This window comes from Coturnix japonica, chromosome 1, assembly GCF_054131305.1.
Source record: "Coturnix japonica strain WE chromosome 1, WE-NBRP24, whole genome shotgun sequence".
NCBI classification, from domain to species: Eukaryota; Metazoa; Chordata; class Aves; order Galliformes; family Phasianidae; genus Coturnix; species Coturnix japonica.
Genome location: NC_140663.1, coordinates 28,847,216 through 28,872,454, shown reverse-complemented (window position 1 = coordinate 28,872,454; position 25,239 = coordinate 28,847,216). Strand labels below are relative to the sequence as shown.

The following is a 25,239-nucleotide window of genomic DNA, read 5'->3' as shown; positions in this document are numbered from 1 at the left end:
TGTATTATCTTTGAGATGTTTTACTCAAGCAATGATGTGCATTTACTGCCAAAAATTGATATCACTTCTTTTTTTTTTTTTTTTTCTTCTGTATATACTAGTATTTTAATTTAGTATTTGCGCATTTCAGAAATATGAATCTTTCTATAAGACACTAAGTTAGTTCAAGACACGTCCATTACTTATATAGAAACCCTCCCAATCTGATGAGTAGGTTAAATATGTTCTTGTGACATCTGTGTATATACTTGGTATTTGAGCCTCATAAAACGATGCATATCATATCTCAATGCATATGAGCCCTCATAAATTCCAGCTGTTTGTTTGTCTGAAATCATACTTTTTATAGCCATGCATCAATCTAATTTCACATTTAACAGTTTCTACACATAAGCAATGCTCACATGCCAGCAGCAGGGACCTAAATTCCATGCTTTTCTGTTTGTTTGTTTTTTGGTTGTTTTTGTTTTTTGAGAAGCAATACTAAGCTGTTTAAGCAACATAACACTGCCAAAATCTTGCTGTACATTAATGCATGTTAATGCACAATAGGACTGCTGAATCTTTGAGTCTATTTTCCTGAAGCCTGAAATAACTACCTAGCAGATGTTAAGTCAGGAAGCCCACAAGAATATTTAGCCTGATCTCTCCCTTAGCACCTACAAACCATCAGCCACAAAAGACTATGCACTCCCTGAAATAAATTTAAGGCCATTATCATAATATACTAATAGTCTCATGGCTGTATTTTTGTTTTATATCTACCTAAGGTAATGACCACACTTTGAGAAGGAGTAAGATAGCAACAGTAACTGCATCACTGAAGAATACTCAGGTAGGTTTATACAGCAGGGTACAAATGTTTTAAAGGAAGTCATGGGTAAGAAAGAAGCTTTTCATGTTCATCATACATTGAGGAAAACACTGCAATAACTTTTTCAGCTATGCAATTGGGAACTATTAATGATGCTCTATACAAAGCCTATAATAATGTGGCACTTATTGTGATGGCTAAGCAAAACATTTACTTGTCCAGTTGTATGCTAAAAATGTGAGGACAACGCTAATTTGACTGGCCTTCAGAGAATACCAAGACCTCTTAGTAGAAATAAATTGTTTAGAAATGAAATGCATTATTTCTTATAATAACAACTGTAGCAATAATCTGTTTTCCTCTCACTTCTAAGTTTAGTGTTTAGCACTTAGATCTCTCTTCTTCAGTTAAGCATTGATGTTGTTAAAAGAAGATAATAAAAAAGACTACATAGCTGAATAATAAGTAGATTTAAAAAGCAGATGTTTGAAAAAACAATCACTTTTTTACATTTAAAACATGCCGATGTGCTAATACGATTTAAACAGAACTCAATAAAATGTTTGTTTCTTTTTTTCAGCTGTGTACTGTAGATATTTTTGTGTAAATGAACACAGCTCAAACTATGGACTATAAATTTAAAAGACTGTCTCATAGTCACATTATCAGAGATACACACACAGTCATGCACATACCTATGTATTTATTTGCTTTTTTCCAGTTCTAAAAAAATATACACTTCAAAAAAATGATCTGACTCTGGAGACAATGCAACAACTTCATATCTAGTATCTCTGAAAGCTTAAAGGATGCAAACCAGATGATAACAGTATTTCCATTTCATGATACCTAGAGGTTATAGTACTGGAAGATCTGTTTGAGGGCCACCAAACAGCATAAAAGAAGATTTACTTGGCATAAAATCTATATCCTGTTCAGCTCTCTGGTAGAGTAACATTTATCAGTCCAAATGTATTAGGTACACTCCATTAATTTATAAGAGTCTAGGTCACTAGAATTCTTGCTGCCTTCTCTCTTCATCTTTTCCATCTTTTATTTATTTATTTATTTATTTATTTATTTATTTATTTTGTTTTTTAATGAAATGAAAAGAATATAGATACTACATTTTCTGAGGGATAAAAAAATGATCTGCTGTTTAAATGTATAATAACTGATTAGAAGAGTTCTGACAGGGACTGTGGCAGAATAAAGGATCATACAGAATGCTTGTAAGCTGCCACAATTGTGCTTTATTTTTATAATGAAGTTGTGTTTGAAACTTTTTTATGTTTATGTTCACTGAAAGAGTGGCAATATTTAAAAGTAAATAAAATTTCTGGATTTCTGCTTTGATCTCTCAGTGCTATAAGTTCATTCACATCTGTAATTTCATTCACACAGAGACAACTTTTTTTTTTTTTTTTTTTTTTTTTAAATACAGAGTGCACTTTTAGGAATCAATTTGCTTTGTTTGGCAGTCACCGGTATTTCATACAGCAAAGCCTTACTTTTCATTTTAAAACTACTCCTTCAACCACAAATGTTTTCTGAAAGTACTTAATATTGCTCTTGGAATGTCACATTAGTTATCCAGAGAAAAAGCAAGTCAAAATTGATTTCAGATAGTACTGAAAATCTATTCATGGAGATTGAAAATGTCTTAAAAATATTTTGTTTTTCTGGACCTCCCATTAAATACTATAATTACTCTTGGATGAGCATTTAAAGGGAGTTGTATGGGGGAAAAAGAAAGCATCTATTAATTTGAGATGATTACAGTGTCAGGAAATTTTTTATTATTAATTTTTTTATCATGTTTGTGGAATGGCAGCACATGCAATGAATAGCAACCAAAAAGAAATGTTTAAGACCGAGTCAGGGCAGCAGCTCAAGCAGTGCGTGTCAGGAAGCAAGCAGCAAGCAGCTCAACCATCCATGAGTGCAGTGAGTTCTTCCCATCACTTCCCCATCTCAAACTAAGTTTCCTTCTGATTGGCTTGCAGGCTTTTATACATTAGTTGTGGCACTGATGTGTATGGATCTACGGACCACACAATTTGGAAAACTTATCTCCAAGTCATCAAACTTCTGAATAAATACTAATTTTAAAAAGTTGGAAAATTGTTCAGTTTTAATCAAAGTGTAGCCATGCTGGTTATTATTTTAATGGATACACTTTTTTGTTTGATATTAATTATCTCTTGTGTGCTCTGTTATAGATTTTTATTTTTTTTTCACAAAAGCCTGTCATAAAAGAGTCAATCACAAAGCAGATTTGAAGATGATTTATGGCACTCCTTTTGCAAGTAGCAATAAGAATACTTAATCAGAAATGAGTTTAATTCTACAAACTGCCAAACACTCAGCAGTTTTCAGTAAAATTTATGGTCACTGACTACCAAATAAAAAAGCATGCTGTCTCAAAATTAACTGGACACAGTGGCCTATATGCTTCTGTCATGAGAACAGCTGCAAATATGATCAGCATCTTGATATATGAATTCCAAATAGTCTTCCAAGAAATTAAATGTACTTTGTTTTTTGTCGTTGTTGTTTGTTTGTTTGTTTTGTTTTGTTTTTTTCTCAGAAAACTGATGTAACCAGCTCGTAACTTAAACAGCCAACGTAATGTAGTGCATCAACATTAACATCAGAAAATTCAATTGCAAATGTGAGATTCTTGGAAGACATAATAAAAATTTCCTGGAGAAGATAAGATGATGAAATGTTCTAAAGTAGCATTTAAAAATAATCAACTATAATCCTCAGGAGTTCATGTACTTTTGTGAATCTAAAGTTAACACAAGTCTTTTCAGACTTAGAAATGTGTTTGGAAGTTTCATCTAAATAATATTACATGCACACTGAACTCATACAACAAAAATTACTTTTTTAAATGAGGAAAAAAAAAAAAAGCTTTTATTCATTTTTCTGGTAAAAAATACATGAGATAAAAACCACGTAGATATTAATAGATATAATTCTCTACAGTAAATATTTAACATGAAGGTATTAATAATAAGCTTCACTAAATTTCTATCCTTCCGGGGATTCAGCAGAAATTTCAGGATGCATTACTCTAAATACAGAAATGCTTCAATGAACATATTTAATGGTTTTCTTGGAGACATCTCATCTATGTAATATTATTCATTCATCTCAGTGGCTTCTCCTTCGTCCTCTGTGGATACTTATAGATTAAGGACTTAGTTTAGTTTGGTAGTAGTTGTGTTTAAGTGCTTGAACAAAAAGCAACATCACTTGTCTGGAGAGATCAAAACAAGTCCTTTTTTGGTCTACTGACAGGAAACAAAGGAAAATTAATACTAATGTGAAAATAATGAATAACTTATAGCTATGCACAATTTCTAGTATTATCTCAAAGATTACTAAACAAACAAACAAACAAGCAAAAACTAAAAAACTCTTTGCCCATACAAAGACAACAATAACAAATTGGGAAGCAGTATTTACATAGAAACACGAACTAAGATATAAAGAATGAAATATAAACACTTATTTTTCCTCATTTGATTGTGAGACTTCAAATGATATAAATGGATTGTTTTCACCTGGGATAATACAGAGCATTCATCCCATTTACAAGTACTTTTTACCTAGAAACTTCTGAGTACACTAGTGAGACAAAATAATTCAAAAATTAATAACTAAATGTCAATATGCAAAAAACTTGTGTTTTGTCTATGCAGATTACAATGATGTGTGTAAATACTTCCCCTACAGCTTGTTGCCTCTGTGAACTGAATTGTCAGACAGGCTCTGTATATTCTTCTACTACAAGATTTTCTGCATTGTTGCAGTTCACAAAATGAAAAGACAGCAGTTGTAGTACTCTACTGTTGCAGCTACAACTATATCAATTTGAAAATAAATCCGTGTTCTTAATTCCAGAGCTAATCATTGAAAAAGAAAATAAACAGTGTGTGCTAATATTTAAATTCTTGATGGATATTTTCCTAAACCATGCTATTAACTTACAAATATATAGTCATAAATATTTCCCTTGATTTTTTTCTTTCTGTCTCTGAGCAACAATTCTTTTCTGTCTCTGCATATGTATGCACACATGAACAAAATATTCACAAATGTTCATTATTCATCACTTTCTATTTATTATATCCTATTATGATTTATGATTTTTTGTACACCTTAAAAATCACTGACTACTTTTCCTGGAAAAAACTTCATCAGTTAAGATTAATACTGGCATACAGATTTCTCTGTCTTCTTCAAACTGCCTGATGTAGTAGTGTTCATATAACTTCCTATTCTTACACTGCACATCATTCTACAATTTGTTTGGGTTTTGTTTTTTCCAGAAAAATATTAAGTCTAACCCAACTTAGAAATGTTTCCTTATAAATTACTGCAGGCAGTAATACATTATTTCAGGAAAATCACAACATGTTACCTTTTCCTTATCCTTCTTTATCATACTCCTTTCACAACTCAACTTTTTACTGTATAATTAAACTTCAAATTGAAAATACTCAATCTACCACCTATGGTGCTTCTGTGGATCACTTACTGTGAATTATGAATCATGAGTTAACCATTAAATGTCATCTACATATTCAGGAAGTGTAAATCTGGATGTATTTAAAATTAGGAGTCCTGAGAACTCATTATGTTTAAGTCGTTCTCAATAATGTTAGATTATTTACTAAAGCATTTGTTGTCTAACACATATCTCACACTATGCTTATCATATATAAAAATCTAAAATATTTTTATTATAATTGCATTCTTAAAAATATCTGATAAAATGCACGTGGTGACTTTCAGTGGTTACAACTGACAAAGCTTGAGAGTGGGAATTTCAGAAGCTCCTCAACAGCCTCCTTGAAAGGTAAACTAGCTCATGTATGAGGAACTGTATCTGAACAATATTCAGTTCACAAAGTTTTGAGGAAAGGGTGAAGGGGAACTATTTGTTGTTCAGAGATATTCTACAAAATGTAAACTGAGCACTTCCATTAGGGTTTGGCGCCCAAGACATTTAGAGTGTAAATGGGGCAGATGGTGGTATATGAAAAGGAATCATTCCATGTGTAGAATTTGCATATTTCCCAGTATTTTGCAAAAGGGGAGTCTGAGCAACCAGGGCAGTGGGGTTGGGGGGAGACACACAAGGACACAACAGCCATCAACTTAAAATGAGGATCCTTGGTATGTTGTTTTTATTGGTTGGTTGGTTTTCTGCTTTCAAACAAAACAAAGAAACAAGCAAATAAAGCTAGGGACAACTTAGTGAATAATTCCAGAATACTGGATGTGTTTCAGAGGTTCAAATTAAAACTTTTTCAAATTTACTTTCAATTTAGGCACTCAAAAATAATTTTTAATAGGAATATTTAGGAAAATATCTACCAGTGAATAAGTGACTTAAGAGTGAGTTTTAATCATTACTCTCCTAGTTCTTTTTTTAATTTCAGTTCTTCTCACCATTTTAAAGCAAAATACATATGCTTGAGAATACTACTCAATGCAATAGAGTTGAAAGTGAAATCATGTACATATGTATACATTTGAGTAGATATCACTTTATCTTTCCATGTTCCCATATCTACCTCACATATTTCTTTTCATTAGATTTGAGTTTGTCATCAGACAGACATTTTGAGATTTTCTTCCACAATAAGAGCTTTGTACGTTGGGTCCTTGAAATTTTTAGACATTTCCTTTATATATTAGTCACATGCCATTTCTTTTTGTGGACTTCAGTACATACACATTCCACAGACTCCAATCAGCTAAAACATGATGACTTTCCTGAGCAATGGGAAAAGTGTGCTTTCTATAAAGAAGTATTTCATAAAATATGTAAAAGGTAAAATGAGTAAGAGTCGTGAAAAAATGAGTAAATGTAACCTGGGTCTTAATGAGTGGAAAACTAAGATATTACCAGAGAGCTAGGCAAAGTTATATACTGTATTTGTTTTTTGGCTGGACTACAAAGGAATCATGTATATTATGTTCTTTACATAGTCCCTTCCATTGTGGTATTAGAGATTACATTCCCAGAGACAAGGTCTTCTTGAAAAATTTGGGAGATGAAAGGGAGTCTGTACCAATTTTGTTCGTATGCACAAGGAATATCTGAGCTCTCCTGCAAGCAGAAACATGAAGTAGCTTGATCACTCAGGACCATCTTATTGCACTTTAAGAAAATATTCATGTGCTTTTGGAAACAGGTATATTTTCTTACTTGATGTAAGGTAACAACCTAGCACTGCCAGAAACTTTATTTTCTACCAAGTAACATAAAACAGCTTAGTTCTAATTATTCTAATGCATCATATATTCTAAATAAATCAGTGGCCATTAAAATATAGGCTTCCTAAGATTTGTATTACAGATGCTGTTTAGATATCATGCATTCCTGGAGTCACCTTGCATCTAAGGAGTTATGCTAATATTCTTCAGCCAGAGCATATTAAAATGATCCAGTGAAATACATCTGCCTCTGCAAGGATTGAATTTATGTGCTGCTGAGAAGAATATTACTTAGGTTTCCTAATAAAAGAATTATTATCTTACTGCAGGAGGAACTAAGTCTCTCTAGTCAATTTTAACAGATCTTTCTGAAAAACTATTGGTTGGAATGTTGAATGATCTAGGCAATATGTATATCTGAACACCCTGTCAGGTAAATTTTTTATAACATATGGAGAAGTGATCAAGAAGAATTTCTGTGATACAAATTTGTTCATAACTTAATCTCACTTGCCACTTCAGATATGTTCCTCTGAGCACAGAGTAACATGCAATGTGCTTAAGTTACTGTTTGTATTTGAGAACGTGAATACAGAAAGCTTCTGAATCAGAATAGCAACGGTTTATATATATCCTTGCACATTCTTTCTACAGGTATAAATTCACTGTATAAAAGACAAAAATAAATAAATAAATAAAAATAATTAAAAAATCACTCCTAGGTGTATTATTTTTGTGGTTTGCTATTTGATTGTAAAGGAATGATACAGAAATTAGAACCAGCATTATATTAAACAGTCTTATGCTTAAACATCTGTTTAATTCCTAAACTGAAATAAAAGTTTCAAAATGCAGAATTTTCAGCTTCAATTGCAAACTTTTCCTATGGTACAAATTATGGTACAAATAAACAAATTAGAAAGACAGCCATTCAGAGGTCCCGTGATCTAACTCTTACTCTTTGGCTTTACAGAATAATAAAAAACATTTTATTCCAGACCACACAGTGCTATTTTAAATTTCCAAATGTTATAAAATCATTTTTTAAATGCTGCAGATGTACAGTCTTTCAACTGGAGCTTAGTGGAAGCTCTGTGCTACAGAATTACATTGGTCATTATTGTAAATACAGTCATGAAACACACACTGGACCTTGCTCTGAGAGAGAAAATTCCATTGCATTGAGAAAGATGCAATCTTTCTGGAAGTCCAGCCCACAGAAAGTACGGATCTGCATACATATATAAACACATGTTTATACCATAGAATCATAGAATCATAGAATTACTCAGGCTGGAAAAGACCTCAAAGATCATCAAGTACTACTGCAGCCTAACCACAGTACCCTAACTCTAACAACCTTCTGCTAAATCATATCTTCGAGTACCACATCCAAACGTCTCTTAAACACATCCAGGGACAGTGACTCAACCACCTCCCTGGGGAGCCTATTCCAGTGTATAACTACCCTTTCTGTAAAGAAGTGTTTCCTAACGTCCAACCTACACCTACCCTGGTGCAACTTGAGACCATTTCTCCTCATCCTGTCATCTGTCACCAGTGAGAAGAGACTTGCCCCGCACTCACTGGAAGCATCTTTCAGATACTGGAAGAGGGCGATAAGGTCAGCTTCATTTTCCCCAGACTAAACAGCCCCAGCTCCCTCATCTCTCCTCATATGGATGATTTTCCAAGCCCTTCACAAGCCTCGTTGCCCTTCTCTGGACCTGCTCCAGTACCTGCATATCTTTTTTGTACTGAGGTGCCCAAAACTTAACACAGTACACAAGGTGAGGCCTCATCAATGCTGAGTACAGGGGCAGGATGACTTCCCTAGTCCTGCTCACCACACCATTCCAGATACAAGCCAGGATGCCATTGGCCTTCTTGGCCGCCTGGGCACACTGCTGGCTCATATTCAGCCAACTGTCTATCAGCACAACAAGGTCCCTTTCCATCAGGCAGCTTTCCAGCCACACCTCCCCAAGCCTGTAGGGTTGCCTGGGGTTGTTGTGACCAAAATGAAGGACCCGACACTTGGCCCTATTGAAACTCATGCCATTAACCTTGGCCCATTGATCCAGTCTATCCAGGTCCCTCTGTAGTTCCCTTCTTCCCTCTGGCAGATCAACACTTCCTCCCAGCTTGGTGTCATCCGCAAACTTAGTGAGGGTACACTCAATCCCCTCATCGAGATCATCAATGAAGAGAAAACAGAAGCGCCCCAGCACTGATCCCTGGGGGACACCACTTGTGACTGGCCACCAAATGAATTCAATTCCATTGACCAGAGCTCTTTGGGCCTGGCCGTTCAGCCAGTGCTTCAGCCAGCAAAGCGTATGCCCATCCAGACCACAGGCAGCCAGCTTCTCCATGAGAATGTTATGGGGGATGGTGTCAAAGACCTTACAGAAGCCCAGGTAGACCACATCAACAGCCTTACCTTCATCCACCAACCAGGTCACCTTGTCATAGAATGAAATCAGGTTTGTCAGACAGGATCATGAACCCAGGTTCATAAACCCATGCTGACTAGGCCTGATCCCCTGGCTGACCTTTAATTGGTCCATGATGGTTTCTTAGATTATTCGTTCCACAACGAATTCGTTCCATATGTTGACTTGCTTTAACCAAGTGAGAAATATAATTTTGAACTTGATTGGTTCTATGGCATTTAAATTTAAGCACATATTGCTCATACTTGGAGCAGAGTTCCAAGCAGTTATTTTGCACATCTCTGATAACAGCCTAACGTTGTCAGTGAAACATGTCATTTGTCACTACCAATATCAATTGATCTGTTTTAACCTTTCCTTTCTGACTTTGTTTTGTTTGTTTGTTTGTTTGTTTTGTTTTGTTTTGTTTTGTTTTGTTTTGTTTTTCCAGAGTCACTTTTCAAACAACAATTCTAGAATATCTGGCAATAAGTTCAGTTAAGATTTGCACATTCATGATATGTAGCACACAGTCTGTCTATAATGTATCTATTTACCAATTTCAGTATTTTTATTTTATTGCATTTTGCTGGATATATGTCCAGGCATACTAGCTAACTAAGTAAATCTTATTCACTGTAAGTAATAACTCCATGCTGCTTATGCCAGCTTTAAAACTTTATGCTCCTTAGTTAAATGTTTCATGGTAACATTTATAGTGTCTTGGTTTCATATGGATTAAATAGTTCTTCCAAAGAGAGTATTTATGTAGAAGATCCAAAAGTAAAACTTCTTGTACTTTGCTTATTTACTTGCTGCTTTGAAAGTTGCAAGTATTCTGATTAGGCAAATAACAACAGCTTTAGCTGCTTAATTAGAAACACTCAAAGCTTAGCAATAACACAATAAGGGGAAATTAATTCTGCCATTCAGGTATAGGCCAATAATTCAAATGATTTAAAACACAATTGTTCTTGAAGCTTTCCTGAGTGAAACTTGACAGCGAAGGACAGACAACAACTCCACCTTCTAGGGAAGGCCAAATAGGATACTTGCCTTCTTGAATTATGCCTACTCAGAAAGCCACTGCAAGGAGTCCTTGAAAGTTCTGACACTAAGCCACTCCTCTGAACAAGTTATATTCTACTCTGTTGAATAACAAGAAGATAAAATCTAGGCTGCAGCAGTAAATCTGGAAGCAGCATGTGTTGGACAGCAAAGCTTACTGCTGTAAAAGAAAAAAAAAAAAAAAAAAGAAAAAAAATCACAAATAAGTGGTGTTCGTGGAAAAACAAAGGCATCCTACAAAGAAAAGCAAGCTAAACTAGACTTCCAGCATGACAGGTTAGGTACGGTCAGTTGATACCAACAGGGAAGTGTTTATGGATCTCGCCTGAAAGAAACTGAAATGTATTGAACTTCCAGATCACTCACAGGTGAACATATAAAAAGATCAATAGATTTCTATCAGTTTACAGTAAACTATAATTATTAAACAAACTCTGTCAATTATTAAACATACAATTTACTCTCCCAGATGTGCTATCTTTATTTAGTGAATGATGGAAACAAGTTAATTAGGAGTATGAGGAAATATTTGACATTTACAAGCCAATAATTTTAAAGTTACCAGGTTATCAAAACTAGTACATCTGAAAATGTCACTGAAACACTGGACACTACAACCTACACAACATTCAAGAGGTATAGAAAGACTAAAAATATTAATTCAATCTTCATTGGAACAAACCCCAAATCACCTGTTCCAGTGCCTCACCAACCTTACTGTAAAAAACTTCTTCCTTATATCCAATCTAAACCTCCCCTCTTGTAGTGTGAAAACATTTCCACTGGTCCTATCACAACAGACTCTGCTAAAAAGTCTGTCTCCTTGTTTCTCATAGCCCCCATTTAGATGAAAGGCCACTGTCAGGTCTTCCTGTAGCCTTCTCCAGATAGAATAGGCCCAGCTTTCTCAGGGTCATTTCTGTGTCCCTCCCCTGGATGTGCTCCAACATGCCCAGGTCACTTTTGTACTGAAGACTCCACATGTGGACAAAGCACTCTAGGTAAGTCATCAACAGCACAGAGTGGAGAGGCAGGACTACTTTTCTCGACCTGCTGACCACACTTCTTCTGATGCAGTCCAGGAACCTCTGGCTTTCTAGGCTGCAAGTACACACTGCTGGTTCATGTCCAGCTTGACATCCATTAGTACCCACACATCATTTTCAGTGATGCTGTGCTCCATCCTTACATTCCCCAACTCATACTGATAATGGGGATTGCCACAACCTATGTACAAGTCCTTATACTTGGCTTTCTTGAATGTCATGAGTTTCACCTTGGCACAGTGATTCAGCCTAAGTCCCTCTGAATGGCATCCTCTCCCTGAGGAGTGTCAACTGCAACAAACAGCTTGATATCATCCACAAACTTCCTGAGGATACACTTGAACCTACTGTCCATGTCATTGATACAGAAGATATAATCTTAAAAAGATGTAATGGCATCACCACTTCCTTCCAGAATTTTCTGAGAGTCAAAGCACATAATGAAAAGTGTTTCAAAGCAATATAAATAGAAAATAAAGCAGGACACAGTCAGTGTAAAACTTGTCCGTGTGAAAGCGCTGCAGGAAGTGTTTGAATTGGATGAGTAAATGAACAACCTATTTCTCACTTCAGTCTCCCATTTTAATTACAATCTCCACATTTAAACATGTCATTTTGTTGTCTCATCATAGTTCTTATTCATCTAAACAAAAGCCAGGTAAAATTGCACTGGAAATGCTTAACTTTCCTGACAATTAAATAAACATGCCAAAATCCATGAAGAATAAAGGAATAAAGAATAAAGTGTGCTTGTACACACTGCTGAAACACCTATTGGCTAGGAAAATAGTAGTTATATACTTTGATATGGATGATCTTAACAGTAATCTTAAAAATCTCAATAGTAATATTAATAACGAATCTTAATAATAATAGTAATCTTAAAAATATAGATTAAAGTGTTCTGATTGTTCAAAAGCCTCTTCATTTGGTACATATGTTTATCTTTGTGTGTCATATCTGATCTCTGCAAAAATCTTCAAAACTGGTTAATGAATTAAAAGACAATTAGAAACCTCATTCTTTGATTTCTGTAGTTACTCTGGCAGGAGAATAAACCTATCACTAAGTCTTCTATTAACAAATATGTATCTACATACCTTTAGGAATCACAATAAGAATCTCAGCTGTAGTCAATTGATACTCCTTTATAATATCTTATAAATCACAGTTCAGCTCTGTTTCCCTTGACTATACCCTTTCAAAATAAACAAGGGAATAGTTCTTAGACGTTCCAAAACAATGGACCAGTAAAATTCTATAATAAGTTCTTTGTAAAGTGCCAGGTTTATTATTTCATTTGAAGCACTGGTGTGATTACAATGGTATACACAGCATGAGTAGATAGACTTTTCCTTCCCCATAATACTTCTCTGGGACCTGCTTAAATATCTCATGATTCCCAGTTGTGCTACACCATTGTTTCATTACCTTTGAATTACATGACACACATCACAAATGCAACCATTGTATGATCCAGTGATATGAAAAACTATATGGGAACTAATCCAACATTATTAGTGTACAGAAAAAAAGCATTCCTTCATCAAAGTTTTGCATGCTCAAGGAACATATCAAAGACCTAAGTTTAAATTAAACAAACCCATAGTTTCATCCGTTAGAAAATACACTTTATGATGTATGCTATTTATTATTTTTGTCTTTGACCCATTACTTAAAAGAAAGTGGGAGATAAAAAAAACAGTATTTTCTGGGATTAAAAAAAAGCTGTCATGATTAATTTACTTATAGAAATGAAGATCAAGGTTGCCTGCTTGTATATAAATGAAAATTGTTTTCGTTAGATGCTTGAGTTAGTTTAATCAAAGTTAATGCAAATATTTACGGTGGAAGGAAGGGATGCCATTCAGAGGGACCTCGACAGGCTGGAAAGCTGGGCTTGGGTGAACCTAATGAGGTTCAACACAGCAAAGTGCAAGGTTTTGCACTTGGGCTGGAAGAACCCTAGGCACCTGTACAGGCTGGGAGGAGTGGTCCTTGAGAGCAGCTTGGCAGAGAAGGACCTGGGGGTCCTGATGGACAAAAGACTAAACATGAGCCAGCAGTGTGCTCTGGCAGCCTGAAAAGCAAATGGGATCCTGGGCTCCAACAGGAGAAGGGTGGTCAGCAGGGATAGGGAGGTGATTGTCTCCCTCTACTCAGCTCTTGTGAGGCCCCATCTGGAGTACTGTGTCCAGGTGTGGAGCCCTCAGTACAAAAAAGACATATTGGAGATTTATATAAGAGATTTTGGAAAGGGTCCAGAGGAGGGCCACGAAGATGATCAGGGGGCTGGAGCACCTCCCCTATGAGGACAGGCTGAGGGAGTTGGGTTTGTTCAGCCTGGAGAAGAGAAGGTTGCAGGATGACCTCATTGCAGCCTTTCAATACCTGAAGGGAACTTACACCCAGGAGGGGAGTAAACTCTTCGAAAGGGCTGACAATAGCAGGACACGGGGAAATGGTTTTAAGTTAAAAGAAGGAAGATTTAAGTTGGATGTTAGGGGGAAGTTCTTTACTAGGAGAGTGGTTAGGCCCTGGAACAGGCTGCCCAGGGAGGCTGTGGATGCCCCATCCTTGGAGGTGTTCAAGACCAGGTTGGACAGGGCCCTGGGCAACCTGATCTAGTAAAGGTGTATGTTTGGTGGCCCTGCCAGGCAGGGGGGTTGGAACTACATGATCCTTGAGGTCCCTTCCAACCCGGGTCATTCTGTGATTCTGTGGTTCTGTGAGATTCTGTGATTCCTATGATAATCATTACTAATAACCCACTTTTTCACACTGAAAATGCTTAGTAGAAGTACAATGGCAATTCTTTGTCACGTAGACATCTTTCTGACAATTATTCAAAAGACCAAAAAAAATAACTTCTTTAAATATACTTAACTCTGAGACTGTCTCTAAGTGGCAAGACTGAGACTGGCTAGAATGACAAATCTGTTCCAAAAGAAAAAAAAGGGTATGAAAAAAGGTATCTAAAACATCATTACCCTTCTTCCCAAGTCCAATTTTAGAAGTATTTTATGTTAGAAACAGAGAACCTCTCTGTGTTTAAAACAGGTTACTACAACAGAACACTTCCCTAAAAGGTATAGTTTTTACTAAAACTAAAAGACTTCTAGAAAGTGAAATAATTAGCCATATTACTTTTCAAAGCCTTTATCAGGCCATGCTAGCATTCAGGTATTCTTTTAAAAAAAGAACAGATGCATATTTGTAATATTTTATTACACTTGGCATCTCTTAGAACTTATCTGTATTTGTTAGTAAGATTCAAAATGTTTTGTTCTTATGTCACCTCATTACACATTCTTTTCATTACGTGTGAGTCTCAAATTAACTTGACATAGACACTTACTTTACATACATTTTTGGCTAAATGTAAAGTATTCCCTCATGCCCATGAGGCATTTGGAAAGTTGATAAGTTCTGCTTTCAAGGGCACTCTAAATGAGGTTATTAAAATTCAATGCTTTCCATATTCTGATGGAGAAAAATGTTTGTCCCTAACAACAAAGGACATAGGTCAATTTAAGAAATCTTCTCAGTCTCCTTATCCATGGCTACAGAATACCTTGTGCCAGTATTTGTATATCTAAAATAAGAAAATGTTACCAGGGAGGTTGAAAAGTGTAGGAGACTAGGTTCTATCCAAAAGTAAAAATCCATAACCATCTGTTGTTTGTGTAGCATGCATTTCGCAACTGTCATCTTCACTGTTCACGTCATTTCATCTTCACAGCAATATCGCTGGAACACCCACTGAGATAAAATCACAAATATTTTGAACATACCATATGATACATTATTTTCCAAATTAATATACAACAAAGTCACAATGAGAGCTTGTTTTTAGTTTACTTTTTGTGTAGTCAACTAAAAAATCTTTGACGAGTTTGCTACAACAAGATGGTTAAGCTCAAACATGAATAATGAAATAACACACACACACAAAATAAAAATAATAATAATAAAAAAAGATAGAGAGAGAGAGAGAAGAGAGGTTGCTCAGAGATGGTCTCTTTCCTTGGAGATATCCAAGACCTGCCTGGTCGCCCACCTGGGTGACCTACTGTAGGGAATAGACTTTAGCAGGGGAGTTGGAGTCGATGATATCTAGAGGTTACTTCCAACTCCTATCATTCTGTGATTCTGTATGTCTGTGAATTGGCTAGATGTTGCATTTTTTAACTGTGAGCATGTTTTCAAAAATGGTATCAGTGACTATTTAAATTTTGCTTGAATACTTAAACTTTGCGTGACTAATTAAACAACTTGAAGCATTTTTTTCTTCAAGAATGGTCTCAAAATGTATTTTAAATTATTATTTGGAAAAGTCATCTGGAAGTTAAATGTACGTCTATTCTTTGAACTTCAGATCATCAAGACAATCCCACATTTTGCAGGTTGGAGTAATTAACAGTTTTCAAGCTTATGTCTATAACCCAGTGTCACATCTAAAAAGCTATTTTTGAAAACAGAAACAACAACAGCAACCAATGTGAAATTTGCCCTTCGCTAAATGACATGAAAAAGTTGTAAAGTCAGTTAAGTAACCTGCTTTTTCCCAAGGTCACCTGTGCCTGAAATCAACATATCTGTCACATGGCTTTTATGGCCATCACTAAGGTTCCAATCAAACCTACACTGAAAGCAATACATATATATATATATGTTTTTGTTTTTTTCTAGAAAGAGATTGAGCTCTGATAAAATTTCTAATCACCTTTGGCTGGTTAATGCTGTGCAAAGTGGAAAAATGGAAATTTTGAAATAGAATGAATGTTGAAAATTTGAGGTTAAGCATATTTGGTCTCTTGGGTCTTCAATTCCCTAATATTTGTGTGCATCGCAGCATATGTATGACCCTTAAGCATGCATAGAAAGTTGATATATTAAAGAAAACATACATGCATACATATTATATATAACATATATATATGTTTCCATATATGTACACAAATACGTTATGCCCTGTCAGGATAGCTCCACTTATACCATCATACTCCAGATTCTGTCCTCCACTAGTGAAAATGTGGTCATTCCAGTCACAGTCCCTTCTGTGTAGGAGTCCATCACAAAACCATCACCCTGAATTTAATACAATTGACAGTCCCTGCTCAAGACAGGCAGAAGAAGGAGTTGCCATGGAGACTGAACTATTGCTCTTCTCCAGAGGATACTTCTTTCAAGCACAGGCTGAACCACAGAGGCCATCTATTACATGTAACCTTGATCGTATTACAGGATCTTGCATTTTGGGAAGGTTGTTTAGTAAGGTCTAACAAACATCCAGGAGGTGAGTGTTGAGAGGAAAAGAGCGTGTTTGAGAAAAATAAATAAATAGATAAATAAAAACAACAAGAACTGCATGGAAATGCATATTATCTTAGACTGAGAGGGGAAAAGAGTTTCATATTGACTAGATTTATCAGATTTGTCACCTCTGCTTAGTGCTTTCCTAACAGAGTGAATGCTGTGCTTGACCTATTTGCAGGAATTAACCAGGACTGCAAGAGACCATATGGATTGCCAGATGGCCTGCTGTAATTTAATGCCATTTATTCTAAGTATGAAGTAAGTGATAAACATAATTAACATTCTTTTAGCTCCTTACTGGATGCCATTTATTAGTTTATTAGTATTCGTGGTTTTTTTTTTTCCTAAAGCATTGAAAGGTAAGTTAATACCTTGTTATTGAAACACAGAAGCCAGCTAATTACAGCAAGAGGCTGCAGTCTCTAAAGCAAAGAGTGTCAGCACAGACTCTTAACTTATTCACTGACCCCACTGTGATGATTAATAGGTTGAATGCTAAGCTCTAATGAGAATGACAGATCTTCGATGTTTTCAAGTTACCTTAATTAATAGTATGATGAAGAGAGTGTTCGCACAGACATATCACACTTCATAGTAAACACTACACACTGTACTTGTGGTCTTCATATGTCTTTCACATTACAGTACATCAGATGCTAAGGAATCAAACCACCTTCGCACAATACAAACAATGGAGCGATTTCCTTTATAAATGTTTTTCCTGATTGCTATTTCATATTCTGCCAGTGATTGTCTAAATGCTCTATTTTTAAGGAAGTGGTTCTAGAGAAGCTATGGCTTCAAAGAGTGTTTATACCAGGCAGAATCGTTATTTCAAAACCATGAGTCTACAACAAGAATAAGTGATGCCTCCTATTTAATTCCATGGAATCTACAGCAAAGAACACAATAACACTGTTTGACAGAGCAAATTTTCAACTACAGAATACTGGTTGTCAACAGTCATCATTATTAGCTGCTTCTTCACCTGGTGAATTGTTGTTGCACCTATAAACTCATTCAAAAATCTCCCTATGAATAAATATAAGATCAAAATATCTGAAGAACAAGCTTTTATTGATACTGACACCACTTGTCAAATCATCTTTACTATGTCTCTGTCTCTGGAAAAAAACAAGAAAAAAACATTATGTTTTCCATCCCATTAACTGAAAAATATTTAACTGAGGTGCTTCAGCTAATGGTATCATGACTATAGGGTCTTCCTTGTAGTCAGAGGGGGAGAAAAAAGAAAGAGGTACTTAAAGAATGCATCTCAGCTAGTCTGAATTCCTTCCTCTAGGCACCTACCTCTCCCTCTTGACTGCTAAAGCAGCTGTGGTCACTTAAATGTCAAGGATTTCAATGTAGGTTGAAATCAGTGATAAAAAAAATTACCATGGTAAAACCAGGAGTTCATGCACCCTTCAAAAGGTTGTTTACCGGAATCTGATAATATCGTACTTTTCTTCAGAAACCACTTCTGAAAAATCCAGAAGTGCTACTCTTCAGTGAATAAGGACGCAGTACTATAGGCACAGTGTTTCCAGTTTCTATATACTATATGCTGTATATACTGTACTATATACTATATACTTTTTCTATATGATCTTTTCACTTTCTATTCATACAGTTTCTATACATTTTTATATATACGTACATATATTTTTACAATATATGCATTTAAGATTTAATACTTCCATTATTATAGTCTGAAATGTTCCAAGTTATGACATTTAAAGAAAAAGCATTAGGTAAATTCTTAGGTTAGTATTCAAGTGTATGACCATGCAGGCAGTTGAGCTGTGATATTTGCAAATTTCATAAACATCTTACCTCCTGCGTACATGACAGCCAACATTATTGATGATATCCAAGCTATCTCGCTATATGATGTATGGAAGATTTCCTGTATTTCCTTGAAGAATACTGTGATGGCTTTGGGAAATGCATAGGAGAATCCAATGGAAATAAAAGCCCCAAAGACCACAACCCACCCCCAGCCTCCATCTGGAGGTGGGTACTGGGGTGCTCCTATTGCTGGTGGCATTTCTAGTCTCTCTCTCTTCTCCAATTAGTCTGGAAAAGAAGAAACAAAGTTTCAGACAGTTTTTCTTTTTAACATACTGCAGTATTCTACCATCATCTTCAGAATCCTCAAAGCAGAGACCAGCTCCCAGTTGACATACAAACACAGAACACATTATTATGTTTTCAGAAGCAAAAAGCTTTTCTTAAATATATATTCATATATGTATATATATGAAATATCCCATTTAGTATGTGCAGCTATTAAAAATCATTGATGTCAGTTACTGAAATTTTGTTTGCAGTTATTCATTTATTGGAAAGTGGTGTAGGTAAATTTGCTTATATCTTTGATCTACAGTATGGACTTAGAATAGGTATGAAACAGAAAAAAAAAAAATTTAAAAAAAATGTTGTATAGAAAGAACTGGAAAAAAAGTTGAAATAAACTATTCCTAAATGCTGCTTTGTTAGCAACATTTGAAGGTACTTTAGCAAAGTCATCAGCAAGGACAGTAAGGAACAAGTATGTTAACAGAATGCTTTATCACGTGTTGTCATTTTCCAGCCATTAACCATTGTTAATATTTCTAGTTTAACTCATGAAAACATTTTAAAAGCACATCTTAAGAAGAGATTTAAAATTCTTTCTGAAGCCATAAGATAAATACAAAATAGTACAATGTCATATTGTACTCGGTTTTTAACATTTTATTCTGCTTATTAGTAACTGCTGACATTATTTGCAGGAATGAAGTCAAACTTGATGGTACTTTTTTTTTTTTTTTTTTTCTCTGTATTCACACACTTTAAGACATCAGGAAGTCAGGAAGTCCTCACACACTTTACACAGCTATTTTCTAATTTAAAGTTTTACATAATAGAGAGCACCAGAGTGATTTTTTGTAGAGGTTCCTAGCAGTGCAACAACAACAAAATCCAGAAGCTTCACAAATTATAGGTAGTTCCCTTAAAACTCCTAAAGCCTGAAAATAATTTTATATTTCTTTATCATCTGGATATTTATTCCTATAGATATTATATATTATCATCTTGATACTCTATTCCTAAAAAACACGTAGCTGCAAGAATTAATTTTGTAGTTCTGAGATTTTTCTAATCTAGATCCCCTTTATTAGTAAACAAAGTTGGAGTCCACTGTGTTTTTGTTTCTGTAATGCAACCTACACAGACTGCGCATCCTGAATATTTCACCTTCTATGTTTCTTTCTTGGGCATTTACTTGACTTATTACTCTTGACTGGTCCCCTGACATACCAATACTGAAAGCTGCAGATCATAACAGTATGTAAGTTTTTTGTTGTGCTTATGATTACCAGTGAGTCTCAATGAGATTTCTTCTGTGTCGCTTACATCATACCCCAGTTTCTCACAGTGAACAGCATTAGCTCTGGGAGTTATATGATTACTTTAACAAAAAACTAAAGAGTGAACTGTGTCAGCTTATATTAATTCCCAGTAGAGTGCCGAGAGTGCTGTCAGGGTAAATGCCATATACTATTGCCTACAATACACACCACAGGCTAGCAAAGTGTTCCTTTACAAATTATCTATCATAAGGTCACCTCTGTGATAGAAACCTCTTTAATTCTGATTCTCCACTTCACTGAAGCTGGTTGTAGGCATCACCTTCACACTGGCTAACCTCCAGAGGGGCTAAATCAACCACTAAACACCTGGCTTCTATGCAAGGCTGCAATATTGCAACTAATTTGTTTTCTTCATCGTGTCATACAGATTTGCTGCTGACAGCAATAGTTATCTACTACTCTGCTTCTCTGTACGCAGACTTTAAAAAAAAATTTATTTATTTTTTTTTAAATTAATATGCATGTCCAGAAAGAACCCCTGGCATGTACTTTATTTCTGGTTACCCCAGTTTCAGCTTAATATTAATCATGAAGCAGAAAGGAAAACCTGGGTCTGCCACTAGAAGCTGGAAAAGTAGAGTCAATTACAGTTGCTGAAATTAAATTTTGGCAAAGCAGTTAAACACCTGTTTACTGACAGAGGACCCACTGGAAGGCAGAGTACCTCAAAAAGTCCAAAGTACGCTAGAGCACACATAGTAAGTGATTACCTCCACAGGTAAAAAAAAAAAAAAAAAAAAAAAAAAGAAAAGCAAAACAAAGCAAAGCAAAACAAACAAACAAACAAAAAACAATAACAAATAAATTGGCAAGAAAAGAAAGAAAATCTCTGTTTCTATGACCTAACTGAATAACCTGGTACAGCAGTTTTCTGTCCCAGAAAGCTGTTGTACTGATCATCAGAGAAAACTTTTGGTTATTTCATGAAAAAATAATAATAATGACAATAAAAGATTAACTACTATTTTCTTAGACTTCAAAGTTTGAGCATATTTGTTTTTATATTTCATATTCATACAACAGCACTCCTATCTCTATTATAAATTCTAGTAATATGGTGCAACATCAGGGAATTGCTGCCCATAAAAAATGTAAAGTGATTATCAACTTATTGAGCATGCTTTTTTTCTAAAAATAACACAGTGTTTGGGAAAATTACTGCCAGTACGTTGGTCAGAAGAACTCCATTGGTGCCCAAGTGTTACAGCCATCCAATGCAGTGCTGTAGGACTGGGGAAAAGTGGCTGGAAAACTGCTTGGCAGAAAAGGACCTGGGAGTCATAGTCAACAGCCAGATGAACACAAGCCAGCATTGCGTCAAAGTGAAGAAGGCCAGCAGAGTCCTGGCCTACAGCAGAAATAGGGTGGCAAGCAGGACAGTGGTTTGCACCTGTGTTGCAGCTATCAGTACAAGCTGGGAGATGAAATCTTGGAGCATAGCACCTTCAGAAACAACATGGGGGTTCTGGTGGATGGCAAGCTGGATATGAACCAGCAAGGTTCCCTCACAGTCTAGAAAGCCAACCATATCCAGAATTGCATCAAAGAAGTGTGGTCAGCAGGTCAAGGGAGGTGATCCTGTCCCTCCATCCTGCAGTAGTGGGACCTCACCTGCAGTACTGCATCAAAAAGTGGAGTCCTCAGTACAGAAGAGACACAAGCCTGGTGCAGTGTGTACAGAAGAGGGACACAAAAAGGGATGGAACACCTCTTCTACAAGGACAGGTTGAAAGAGATGGGGGTGTTCAGCCTGGAGAAGGTTCTGGGGAGGTCTGGGAGAAGCCTTTCAGTATCTAAAGGAGGGCTATGAGAGAGAAGGGGACTGACTCTCTAGCAGGGTCTACTCTCGTAGGACAAGAGGAAATGGTTTAAAACTACAAGATGGAAGATTAAGATTAGATATTCAGTTTGGGGCCCATTACTACAAGAAGGAATGATGAGTTGCTTAAGCATGTGTAGAGTAATGAGGCTGGTGAAGAGACTAGAGAAAAGACTGACAAAAGCAATTGAGGAAATGGGAGTTGGTTATTCTGGACAAAAGAAAAATGAATGGAGACCTCACTGCTGTCTGAAACTATCTGAAAGAAGGTTGCAGTGAGGAAGGTTTCCATTACCTCTTTTCTTAGGTGTCAAGTAATAGTTTGAAAGGAAACAGACACAAATTGTGCCAGGAGAGGCTGAGATTGAGTAGTGGGAAGAATTTCTTCATGGAGAGGGTAGGGAAACATTGGAAAGGTATTAAGTATGTGGCATTAAGGGATCTGGTTTAGTGGTGGATTTGCGGGGCCAGGCTGATGGTTGGACTTGAAGATCATTTCCAATCTAGATAATAATATGATTCTTGCATATCAGCTCTTTGAAAATATATCACTGTATTTGCCTTTTCAGGGTAGCAGGACAGGCTCCAACAGTTCATTGTCCTCTCTTTGAAAGCTTCAGAGTAAACTAAGAGGACATCAGGGAAAAGAGCAAAGGTGCAGTAGCTGTTTCTATGTTTTTCAGCCTATGCTTCAAAGCATAGCACCGCTACGGTGAATGACTGTCCAATATCCTATGCCAGACTTTGCCCTGCCACAAAGAGGAGTCTGGATCATTGTATCTTACACGTCCTGTATATTCCACAGAGTGCAGTTAATAATAGATTCCCTGGTATTCCTTTACGATCACAACAGCCAATTTTAATTCAGTTTAAAAGGTAAAAAGAAAATGCATAAATAAATACATACATAGTTGCACCAAGGGGGAAAAAAAAAAAAAGCAATCATTTTCTCAGGAATATGAAGTCCAACAACTCAAACATCCCATACTTTCTCAGGAACTAAAGCAGCTTTGTCCTGTAAAAAATTAGCTTAATATCCACAAAACAAAACTCCATCTAAAGCAGTCTAGAAAATTAATATCCTCAGCTTTTTTCTTAAGCTTATCTAGTAACATTTTGATAGTATAGGAAGTATACAGATGAGTGAAAAATCCATTAGCAACCAAAATGAAAAAGCATTTTAGATAAGTAGGTACAAATTCTGACAGTGGAAGAATAAGAAGAGGGAGGACTGAAGCAGTGACAAGTGAAAAGTCTTTCCAGAGGTCTCAGAGCTTATTATGGGCCATGAAGAATATTAAGATATACATAGTAGAAAATGTAAAAACAGTCACGTGTGATGATATTCTTGTGTAGAACAAAGTGCCATGGGGGGGGGAGGGAAGCTGCATTCGAGTAAATGAAGGTCATCAGCAGAACTGACATGCAGTCACACAATTCCATTGTGTGTTATCAGCTCACCAGGCAGTCCTGATCATCCCCTTCCTTTTAGAGGCAAGTGGTGGGTGAGGGACAGTGATGTCATCTGCATGGACAAGTAGCAGGGGACACTGAGTGAAGAATGTCCTTAGGGAAGCCATCAGCCCTCTTCCCTCTATCAGGTACAGAGAGGCTGCTCAGTCTTTCTGTACCTTAAGCCTGTGAACAAGGATTTTATCCTAAGCTTCTTCTAGTTCCTCTGTATAAATCCCTGTTATGTAAGCAGTGAATAAAAACATATCTAACTTAAAGAGCTGAATGTGTCTACTAAGAAATAGTAGAAAGAGTGCAAGAGGATACTTTTAAAACATATGATATGCAACACTGTTATTATATAGGTATCTCAGCACACCAGAATGTAATTGGGCAAATGAGAACAAGTAAATTTAAAAAAGATACGGAGGGAGAGGAAGAGAAGGAGAAAAGAAAGAAGGAAATAGAGCAAAGAGGATGGAATGGTGAGAGGAAGAGCACACAAGCAAACAAGCAGCAAGGTCAAACCAAGAGCAAACACTACAGACAAATAATGTATCTTGATACCAAGTGCTGCAGACTTCAGTCAGTCACGATCAACCTGTTCAGACCAGGGCTTCATTAATATTCTGCAGTTGCCAGCACCAGCAACAGCTCTCAGTACAAAAGCTTGTCACAGACTTCTCAGAAGGGGATGTGCTGTTCTCATGTTTACAGAGACATGGATTTTACTGGGTGCTTTAGATTTGCTCTTCTGCACCATTAATATAACTGCTTCATTCTCCACTTGCATTCTGTCTGCCATTTGTCCCAGAGGAAAAGAGATGGTATGTGAAAAATCTGTCCCTATTTTTTGCACAATAGTAAGAATACTTAGCACATGTGTAGGGCATTCCAGCTTCATGTGGTAAGCCAGGGACTGCAAAGAGCTTTGCAAACTTGAGTTCACTCAGGCTCCTAATATTCTGGTGAGGTGATTCAGAAGTCTCATTCACTTCCAGACACAGAAAACAAATACAGTAACAGGATAAATAACTTGACTGCAACTTACAACAAATTGGGTGTCAGAGATGGGATGTGGACTAACGCCTAAGTAAACTGTCAGTTAAGAGTGAGATTTTTAAAGCTCATTACGTAACAAATGCTGATTAATTGTAAAGCTTGAAGTGGAAGCATAGGTAGGCTATAATCTTTGTTTTGTAGGCTTAGATAGTCTGCTGGTCTAAACCCTAATGAATATTAATAGAATAGTTATATTTAAAATCAATGACTTTGTGGTAGCATTAGCTAAGGAATGAGCTATATAGGAATTTTACTTCTATAAAAGATCCCTGTTAGAAAGCTGAAAATATATATTGTTTTCTTATTTTTATTAGTAGCTCTAATGAATTCCAAGCAGGACAGTATTACAGGGGTACTGTTACACTAAATAGTACTTCTTCAGCAGTTTTCTATTATTCTTTAAGCAACATCCATTATTTGAAAAAAAAAAAAAAATAGAAAAAAAAATAAATTCTTTATCAGTTCTGTGAGATGATTTTGTTCTGACCTGGGATTTTGTTGTGGAGAAAAGCAGGACATAGAAGGACTCTTATTGAAAGGACCAAGAGAGACTGTTCTCTGCTCT

General features: G+C 36.0%; 1 protein-coding gene across 5 annotated transcripts in view; it reads right to left on the bottom strand.

Moving 5' to 3' along the window:
• The window catches only part of SLC16A7 (solute carrier family 16 member 7), an 80,334-nt gene that overhangs the window by 11,128 nt on the left and 43,967 nt on the right, over positions 1–25,239 (bottom strand). For all 5 annotated transcript variants that reach the window (XM_085536536.1, XM_015855221.3, XM_032443278.2 and 2 more), the window contains one exon: positions 18,759–19,001. In XM_085536536.1, the coding sequence (XP_085392662.1) occupies positions 18,759–18,972 (214 nt within the window). In that variant the 5' untranslated portion in view covers positions 18,973–19,001. The remainder of the gene's footprint in view (positions 1–18,758; positions 19,002–25,239) is intronic.